An 11,075-nucleotide genomic window follows, 5' to 3' on the forward strand; every position below is an offset into this window, starting at 1 on the left:
CAAAAATTAATAGTAATAATAAGAAAGAAAAAAATCATAATAATTATTATTGTTTTTATTAATTTATTTGCTCGGTGTTTGGGTGAGTTCAAAGACCGATCGAATTTTACAACAGATTAGTTAAAGTTAATTGGTCGCTATTTCTGACATGTGTTCACGCGATATGTGTTTTCACTGAGCCCTCACCGCGTGTGAGTGAGCGAGTGTTGTGTGTGGGTATGCATTTCAAAACTGAACGTGTTTATTTTTCACTCACCAAACACACTCGTCCGGGATAAGTGTAACTAATAAGTTGCAATTAGTTTCGTGTTTGCGTTTATTGTCAATCAAATATCGGTTCACCATTAAAGTGCATATTCCAACAGTTTTTTCTCTCGTCTCAGTACAACTCAAAGTGAAAGTTCTACCTTGGATTACACCGACTGTTTGTTGCTCCATATCATAATAATACATTGTAATTAATTTGTTTAAATAAGGATATATACAGAAGTTCTCATTAACTAATTGATATATTAAATTTTTTGCAGATGTGATGATGTTCAGAGATCGATCGAACTATTAGACAGGGTCTTATCGGAGTTTGATGATGTGGAAAATGCAAATCAGGTTCAAAACGTAAGCTAGCTGTAAATAATTAATCGACGAACGTACATTTCCAAATGCATTTTACTAAACTCTCCAATCCATCATTAATTCATTAACAAATAAATATTTTCATAGATCATCAATAATTGAATGAAATTCCCCACGTTTTCTGCCGTAATTGTATAAATACACAATATAAATTAATTCTCATCGGACCCACATTAACCCCAATTAGTTGTCTGCAGCGCGCAACAACATTTCATCCATTAAAATCACACATGTTGGTTATGGAATCAATGGAGGTGAAGCATTATTTTTAACTTGGAACGTGATAATATCTATTTTTAATTACAAAATCTTATGCGGCGCTCGAAGCGAATCGTCGCTTCTCATTTTTGTTTTTTTTTTTTATTATTATGATGTAGGCGTTGAAAACACGTGACCTTTGTATAATATATAAGAAAAAAAATGTGTTTTGGAAACGTTAAATTTCAATGCCAAAATCAATTGCTCTTTGAGTGTTTATATTGAGTTATGTGTTAAGGTCAGAGTAACTGCTGATACGTGCACTCTTTCTGCTCTCTTTTAAGCCCGATAACCAGTTTTTATCAGGGTATTAATTAGCTGCTTTTGGTTCGGTTTAAATTTCGATTCGCACTCGTGTCAGTCACAGACGGACCATTGTTTATATCCTATTATTTATGAACGCACACAATAATCGCAAATAGAAATTTGATTTTAAAACTGAAAATTAATGCGTCGAGTGCCCTCGTTTGATTAAAATTAATTAAAAGTATAAACAAGTCTAGCTACAATATATGGAGCATCGTAATTATTATTGTTCTCTTTTATCTTTATAGATTCCAATGTCTGGCTCCGCGTCGACGCCGCATTTGCAGCAGCAAGCGTCAACTCCAATAAACGCACTTTCGACACCCGAAGATGAGAGTCCTTCCCTCGGCCACCAATCCGAAGACGATGGCTACATGAGCATGAATGGCCGCAAGGCGAAATTTAATTTAGCGTTTAAACCATTGACAGAGGTTCCCGTCCATCAGGAAGTTATTCCAGGAGACCCCAACGATTTCCCTCCACCCCCTGAAGAAGCCCAGAGGCTAATAGCTACTCTCTTACCGAAGTACGTAGTATAAAGATAGTCTCGTCAACAAATAAAAGTTATCTTAACCGATTCTTCATTTGCAGGGTATCGCCCGCGCATTCTTCTAAAAGGAATGGTAACAAACCTAGAACATCACCGATTACTCAACCCCGCATAGAGACTATCCCTCCTCCACAGAGATTTCAAAACCATGAGTTCACACCTGTTGTTAACGGACTTCCAGAGAAACATTCAGCGACGCAAACGACTCTGGTAAATAATATTTATTATTGTATTATTATTGAAGGCAATGACAACTGATTTATTTTTCAGCCTAAAACTCGTCATCAACGTCCGTTTGGCTGGGAAAACGATTTCATAGTGCATCCACTTCCACCACCTGGGTATCGCTTCGGGAGCCTACCGTTTCAACATGGAGTGTACCCTCTAACTTCGCCTACAAGAGTTCCACCGAGAACAGTACCCTCCGCAGCGGAGAAACATCGAGAAGTGAGGAGAAGAGGTAGCGAAGACACCCTTTCGTGTGACCTTGACGATCAACAACCTCTGAGGACGTTGCGCGAATTGGGTGACGATGAACACTTTTCCGATGATTCTTTGGAGGAGATGCTTCCACCTCCTCCGCCGGTTAACAAAAGGGCAAGCATTGCGTGGGAAGTTCCTATAGACAACGAGGATGGTTTTATGACTCCAGGTAGCACTAAAGTTATAGGTAAATTTCAACGCAAAATCATGATATTAAAGTTACAATTACTGCGTTTTAGGAAGGAGAAGACACAAATCGGGATCTCAGTCGAGTACAAGTTCAATTCCTAATAGGTTAAAAGAATTCGATGATTGGCCAGATCCACCGCCGTGCACCACTGAAGACGAGATTACTTCGCCATTCTCCGATTCCGATGACGTGATCCTTCCGCAAGAACTGAGCGGCTCTAATTTATCCGGAACGGGAACGTATATAGTGAGACGTGGGAAGAAGGAGAGGAAAATTCTGCAGCACTTAAGCAGCTCTATGAATTCATCCTCATCGTTAAATTCTCGCCTGAGTTCAGATCTAAGCATACCTCATTCTCGATTTAGTGCGGACTTGAATTCGCGTCTCAGCAGAGAACTAAGCACACCAAATTCAAGGTACAGCATCGACCTTAGCACGCCACATTCGAGGCTAAGTCAGGAACTTAATTCTCCCAAGTCTAGATTCAGTTTAGATTTGAACAATTCGAGACAATTAAGTCAGGAGATGATAAGTTCTCCATCGAGAATGAGCGCAGATTTGTCTAGTTCACGTTCTAGTACTCCGCAAAGTAAACAAGAATTTAAGAAACACAGCACCACATTCGATAATATCAAATCTTTGATTAAGGAAGGCGTTATCGAGCACTACAATGGACCGCAAATCGAATCCACGAAGGAGCTGAACGCTATGGTCAATCCCATTGTTAGAGTCGTGTCGTTGCCCAGTTTGAATGCAGAAGAATTGACCCCGCGCAGGGAACTAGCTGTTACAGTTGAAGAGGAAGAAGACGGAGATTCCAGTCCATCGTCCTCGTCGAATACTGACAATATATCGCCGCTGAGGAAAATTGAACAAAATATAAGCGAATTGCTCGAAAGACGGGATATCGAAGTCTCAAGCATGATACAGGACGATAAATGCGTGCTAACTGTAAACGGTGTGGACAAAACATTGAGCAACGAAAAGAAGAAAAGACCGGCTCCGTCCAAATCTCAGAAGCAAGAAAACGAGTTACAAAAATCCAACAGCCATAACGAAATTCAAAGATCCGAAGATTACTATCGCCAACTGTTGATCGAAGGCGGCAACATGAATCAATACAAGAGACCAGGAATTCAAAAATCGGAGAGTGCAAAAGAGATGTTAATATCTCATAAGGAGAAGGAGATTAGAAACATCCCCATTTCTAATAGTGCAGATTTCCCTGTACGCGTCGAAGTGCTCGATTTCCCACCGTTACCACCATCCCCTGTAGAAGAGGACGACGATGAATATTCTGAAATACTGCAAAACGCCAGTTCGAAGCCTCGTGCAGACACTTTACCGATTACTTCAGAGTGTGCACCAGCAGTTCCTCCGCATCGTGAGCCTACCAACAGTTTAAAAACACGATCCATGGACGCCGGTTACACAAGAGGCCGACGAACTTACATGAACACCAGCAACAGAATCCCTGAACGACGCACCCTTCCCACCGAACATCAAGAAACCAAACGAAAGTTCTACCAAAAACGTTCATCGCACAGTCCACAAGAAGATCATCACATGCAGACCTCTTGCAGTCTTCCTGAAACACCCATATTCGCAAGAGGTTGTGATATTCCGAGGACTCCGCATCGTCGTGCCCCGGAAATACCCGGCTTAAGCGGAAACCAGACGGCCCCTCGTCAGAGCAGCACTATGAGCAGTATTAATACTATTGGCAATATGTCGACTGGAGGAATTAGACGAGGAATTTCGAACATGGAACAAGCTTATGTCGGAGCAGAATTATTGAGGATGGCCGGTGGACCAGGAAGAGGATGGTATCCTAAGCAGAGACAGAGGCGACCAGCTTCCATCGAGCATTTGGACAGGTTGGCAAGCGGACATAATCCATGGGATTCCAGTAGAAAGCCACTCACATTACCGCCTAATCTAACGCCCAAATTTTTCCAAAGATCCCCCAGAGATGCACTCAGAAGAGTTACGAGTCTACTAATTAAAAAAGGTTAGTAAACTTTACATATTATTTAGAATTAACATTACATTCAACAAACATCATTCTAAATCTTATAATTGAATTATGCAAAAATCATTCGAAATCACAGTGTAATAAACCATTAGTATACTTTTGCAAGATGATATATTATACAAATATTTAACATTCAAATAAGTTTATTTGAATTTAGTTTAAATGATGGAAGAACTCTGCTTTAAAAATAGTACTCAATTGATTAACTAGAGGGAGCAGTTGGTGTATTACAGCAGTCTTCAAACTTAGTTGGAAATACTTCCACGACGTGCAGCAAGTGGCTCCATCTGAGTTGAACTATTCTATCGCGAAGGTCCTCGCCCTTCGGCAAAATTTATTGACGACCTTCAGACCATCCTTTCCGAAATGACTAATACTATTCTTTAGATTCTGGAACTTGAGAAAATCATTTACGTTCAGTTCTTCTTGGAACTATTTTGCATTTGATATGATTATGCTGTATGAAAAATGTCGCTTTCGTTGCAGGAAATAATCCGAAGGAAGGCAAGAAGGAGAAAGAATTGGTATCGCCGACGATCCACGAGAACGCAAATACCAGTAAGTATTTTAATTCATTTCATAACGGATGGGTGCGTTGTCAGAAGCGACGAGGGGGGCGGTTTTCACCCTCGATATTGAACCGCTACAGTGGGTACGTGCGACTTGGGTACGTGGGTGTCGTCGGATCAATAGAAAGCGAGAGTAAGCAACAGGGCGTTGATACCGAATCCTCCCCAAAAATGTGCCCTCCGCCCCAACGCCAATACGCATTTATATACAACAGTTTCGTTTCAAAAAGTTGAAACAAAAATTGAAAAAATTCCATTGGAAAAAGCTGCCGCAGCAGCATGGCAGTCTTTGATAACAGATAAACAGGCGTATTCATCTATCATTTGCCCCGTGGGAGACAGGATGCGAGCGAAAATAAAGAAACGAGCGTATCTTATCTTGCTCATCCCTTTTAGGATTCGAAACGGGCGTGGAAATAATATGCCCATCGCCAGTTTGGGATGTTGCCTGCATTATTTCGAAAACTAAAACTGTCCCAACATGTAATGCAATGCGACAGAGACCAACACGTAGACACCAAATGTGAGCCTGTCCAACAACAAAAAAAAACACTGTATTTTCAGATCCCATAGTCTAAAAATACATATACAGTGTGCGTGTGTCTTATTTTATTTTTTTCGCCTCCACTTTTACAAATGTAAACTTTTCTTGACGTCAATATAAATGAGAAAAATGTGTGTGGTGCAGCAATCATTGCGTGCATACCGGAATAATGAAATTCGTCGAACGAATGATTCAATTTGGGAAATTGCAATAAGCGTAATCTTATCAATCGGTAATCGTACGAATAAAAAATCAATATTTGGAATATTATAAAACCCGAAAGATTTTCACAATCATCAATTTCGAAAGTCGATTGCAATTCCAAAAATAAATACCTGATATCGATAAATAAGTAATTATCAGTGCAATTAATGGCATTAAAAATTGAATTAAATCAAATAAACTTTTCGAGTTCGAAAATCGAAAAGTCTGTTACATAAAAATGCTAGGATGATTCATGTGCGACTCCACCCAGTTTTCGGATCGAGTCAATTCGAATATTTTTTTTGTGCTAATTGTATTTATTTATGCGTTTTACTGCATTTCTTTGTGTCGGTTATGCAGATGGAATACTGAAACGCGTTGCAAAGCGATTGAAAAGTATGATTCTGTTTATAATGAAATGTGTTCAGAGGGGGCTTTGGCTTTGGAAACGCAGACACAATGATGTGTCATAGTTTGTGAGAGAGGGTCGAATTGCAGTCCCCTTTTCTGTGCATATTACGTTTTAGTTGAGGGTGGAACAGCTGGGGATAATCCCTATGCCGAGTTGCCGCTCGAGGGATTCGAACGATACAAAATGTGGACGGAACGGCATATATTTTACGTTATCTGCTTCCATTCGAAAATTCCACACTAAACACGACTTGGAAACAATTTCAGTTAACTTAACAGAAGCTGCAATCACTAAGTGCAGTACATCCTCTTTATTTATTTATTTGTTTTTTTTTCTGAAACATAAAGATAATTTTCAAGTGCTTTTTTTTCTATCTATTTTTGGTGGTTGTTTGGGATCGGCCGATAGGAACGAACGGTCTGGCAGATTGGCGACAGGACATAGCATACATCGTCTGTCACACAATAACCGGAAACCGAAGATGACTTAAAATAACAAAGACATCCAAAGACATTCTTTTTTTTTCCTTTTTTTTCGATGAATTATGCATAGAGCGTTCCCCGCTGGACTGACCAACCTAACGTGTGCTCATTAACAGGAAACAACCAAACGGAGTACATAAAAATGCATCGCTAAAACGATAAACAATTGAAATATTCCGCCTTAATTGTTATCGCACTTCACAATGACAGATTATTAATAAACGTCAATAAATAACACAATGCTAACAGGATGATACCAAATCTGCTTACATCGAAGAATGCCATGAATCACATTGATCACGAATGACTCAAATGCAACTGGAGTGTTTTCACTAATTTAATAATATCAACAACAACTACAAGAAATCATCATCATCTTTCAAACAATACTTAATTTCACAAGAAAATAACAAATAAAATATTACTTTCTTTCGGTAATATTTTCATTATTTGTTTACAACAACAGTTTTTATGTTTAATTTATGTTTAAATATCCGTCGATACCCAAAAAGTCATCGTCCTTCTAAGCAAGTTTGTTTTCTTCTATTCAATGAAAGAAACCTTCTGCATGATTTAATCAAAATTCAGCTGCACACATATAAATTTAATTTGAATTTTTAATTATCTGTTGTCTATTGGAATATATTTTTTATTTATTTTTTTCTTGAAATCCTAATATGGAGAGCGAAATCGAATGCAACCGTAATCTTTTTCCGGCAGGAAGTCCGAAGCGTTGAATGTAATTTAAAAAAGAAAACGAATGAAAAAAAAATCATTACATATTCATGCAATTCGTATACAAATAGTTTTCGTTAATTTCATTTTCATATCACATATTTCGACCATTAACATTCCCAATTTAATCAACAAAATAAATACGTATACTGAGAAATATTATTTACAATTGAAATGTTTAGAAAAACTAAATGATTTCATACATATTTTTTGGTATATTCTACTGTTATTTTAATTAGATTTTTCTTATTTTGGAACTTTGGTATATTTGCTGTTATTATTGGGTTGGCAAGAAAGTAATTTCGGGTTTTCACAAATAAATAATCTTATGTTTGTTTTGAAGGACTTCTGTCAATGTTTTGAGTTTTTCCTTTTGTCATTTGAAAGAGGTCATTTTTAGTTCGCTTTAGTGCGAAATTTTATTTGCAGCTGTTAGTTTTGGGTGCAAAAGCAATCATTTTCGACCTATTTTACTTATTTATTTCTGTAAAGCCCAAAATACTGCTGAGAATGTCAGAATGTGCACTATTAAATTACCATTTATTTCGAAGATTCAAAATTTTTTGATTGGTAAAACTTTCACTAATTATGATCACGTTAAATCGCACTTGGTGCAGTTCTTTGCTGACACGGACCAGAAGTTTTATGAGTCCAGAATGAAGGTCTTCGTACAAAATGGAAAATATAAAATTGATTAAAGTTCATTCTTTGTATACAAAAAACGAATTTTGATTTCTATCTTGCTGACACAATATAATTAGTTCTAAATAGGTTTTAAAATTAACTTTGTACAGAAACAAATTGGTTTTGTTTTCAATATTTGTGAGTATTTTTCTAAAGGCAACGATTTGTATTTGACTATATTCTCAGATCAAAATTATAATATTTTATAATGGGAAATGTGTATTAACGTAATGATAATACTAAATGGAACAGTTTTACAGTATTTATCGTTTAAAAACAGAAATACGAAGTGCCTCGCAACACTTCTATTTTAAGTGAAGCAAAAGATAAACATGGAACACGTAATTAGTATACCAGGGTTAAATATAATGACTGTCCTCTTTTTTTTTGTGTGTGTTTTTCTCTCCACCGTCGTTTCTTGTCTGCCCAGTAAATTACTCACTCGTTTACTATTATTTCAGGTGAGGAGACCCAGAAGAAGAAGAGCTTCTTCAAGAATTTCTGGAAGAGGTCTCGCCATTACTCCTTGGAGCAGCAGCAGCAGCAGTAAGAGATGCAGCTCTGATGCAGTTTCTATGTAGAGAAACAAACCATTCACTAACCAACATAGTATTAAAATACGCCCTAATTATATAAGTCTGCACTCACGCGATCCCCGAACGTTTACATGAATGTAAGAATTTATATTGAAAATAATAACGACGATTATTATAAGCTTATTTTAACGCGAGAATCGTTCTTTTTAATTATGTTGAAACAACTTTGCGTGGCGAACTCTTAGAGTAGACGAATCCAAAATTTTGATTTCGAACAAACAAACAAAAACCTAACTTATAAACATATTGACATAAAATCCTTCCATTTTTGATATCAGATTTTTTAGGGATTAAAAAACAAGGAGAAAGAATTATATATCAGCTCTCGACTGAAGAAGAAACGGTTTTGTTTATTTGGAGGCAACGTAAAGTGTCCACATTTAGGAAACGCACAAAATGAACAAAAAAAAAGAAAATTCAAATCCAAAACTAAATAGTACAAATCGAAAATTGTTATTTTTTGATTTACATTGATTGATCAATTCGTAAGTTGCCTCAACGAAGTGTGTTGGTTTCTTCTTTTGAAAAGTGAAGTTTTGAGAGACAAACTGTACCAAAATATGTTGTTTATTTTTTTCTTCTTTTTGGTATAGCACAAATTGTAACCGACTGCCCTCTTGGAATTGTATAGATTTAAATCTAAATATTATATGAATCAAATTTTTTGATACATTTTTATTGATAATTCTAATTAAACAAACAACCATTAAAAAACTCGTTCATTCATTTTAGTGGGAAGGGGAGGACTTAGTCGAGTAGTTTAAGTGTTTATACGGTGAATTTAATGAACAACAACGTTTATATTTGTCTGAATCATAGTTATCTCCGTTTATATCTAAATCTGTAATCGTTAACGTTATAAACAACAAGTTATAATCGGACGTTTCATTTACCGAATCGTTCGTTTTTCAATGGAAAATTAACTGAAAAGTGTATGAAATTGGTTTTTATTCAAACAGCGTAGTTGTATTGTGTGTGTAATGATGATGATGATGTGTACTAGGTATATTCATATTTTCCGTAACGTTTTTACCCCTCTGTAGAAGAAGTTATATTTGTAAAATACCACGCCGCTTCTTTACTGTATCTAAAAATATATATATATATAAAAAAAAATATATAATAAACAAACAAAAAAAATAATATATATGAAGAATAAATATATACTTTTTCAATGTTCACAATAAAGTGCCCCAATTTTTGTATGATTCAATTTGTCGATGAGAGAAACGTGTAGAATTAATTAATTGAATAAAGTAGTTTTTAAACTTATTTAATGATAGGTGAAACCCAGGTAAGGAGGGAAAATATGTACGCTAATAACAAGTATTTATATATACAATATAAATATATTAATTAGTTTAATAAATAAACACATACACACGACAACAACAACAAAACAAATTTTGCAAAAAAAAAAATCAGATTTTTATAATTGTCGCTTTGATTGGAGTTTTTTTTTATTATTTGTGTTTTTTTGTAGATTTGTGATACGTTATCCTTTTGTTTTTTCCCCGACAGGATAGAAAAAAAAAAGAAATATTGAATCAATAATTAATAATATGAAAAAAGGTAATAAAAATAACGATTAGTCATTTATTTTTTATATTAATTTTTACTAATTTATATTTCGTTTTAATATTGTAGATTTGTACAGCAGTCTTAGTATGGATATTTTGTTATTTGTGAAAGTGTAATAACTAAATGTAAATAATGAATGAGTAAATAAATAAAAAGCTTCAACAGTACAATAATCGATTCCGTTCATTATGTGTTGCACTCTATACTGCACTATCTGTGTAAGTAAACTATCTCTTTTTTTTTTCCAATACATTGGATGCTTTGTGTTCTCTCTTTCTCTCTCTTCGAAGTTGGTGGTTTCGAAGTTGCGGATGTCATTTGTACAAGGTAGGTAGGTACATCGACGCCTCCTGTTCCTTTCTATGACTACGCCCTACAGACTGGATCGATGCGGCGTCGAGTTGAACGTGCGTCGGGTAATGAACCTTTCGCCAAATCCGAAACGGGACGTAATATTTGCCATATTCCTCTAACAGTCAAATGAATAACTATGTAGAATTATCATAATTGAACGTGTCTGCACGAAATTACATATAAAGAAGTCAATAAAACAATCTAACTTATATCAAATTATAGTTTTCTTTCAATATAACATTAGTTTAAAGCAAATTATAAATAATTGTACAAAGTTAGTTTTTTTATTTAACAACGTAATATTTGCCACATTCCTCCAACAGTCAAATGAATAACTATGTAGTATTATCAGAATTGAACGTGTCTGCACGAAATTAGATATAAAAATTCAATAAACTAATACTAAATTATATGTTTTCTTTTAATATAACATTAGTTTAAACCAAATTATAAATAATT

The 11,075-nt window shown here is 35.6% G+C and overlaps 1 protein-coding gene across 1 annotated transcript; it reads left to right on the forward strand.

Moving 5' to 3' along the window:
- Window positions 1-527: 527 nt before the first annotated feature.
- LOC108569380 lies at window positions 528-10,062 on the forward strand (the record flags this gene model as incomplete). The annotated part of the gene is made up of 7 exons (XM_017930905.1): window positions 528-615; window positions 1,446-1,723; window positions 1,789-1,957; window positions 2,018-2,417; window positions 2,470-4,431; window positions 4,942-5,013; window positions 8,547-10,062. Coding segments are annotated over 7 exons (3,058 nt in total), but the record flags the coding sequence as incomplete, so codon positions are not given.
- Between the last annotated feature and the right edge of the window lie 1,013 nt (window positions 10,063-11,075).

This window comes from Nicrophorus vespilloides, unplaced genomic scaffold (genome assembly GCF_001412225.1).
Source record: "Nicrophorus vespilloides isolate i.1.1-1 unplaced genomic scaffold, Nicve_v1.0, whole genome shotgun sequence".
Taxonomy (NCBI): Eukaryota; Metazoa; Arthropoda; class Insecta; order Coleoptera; family Silphidae; genus Nicrophorus; species Nicrophorus vespilloides.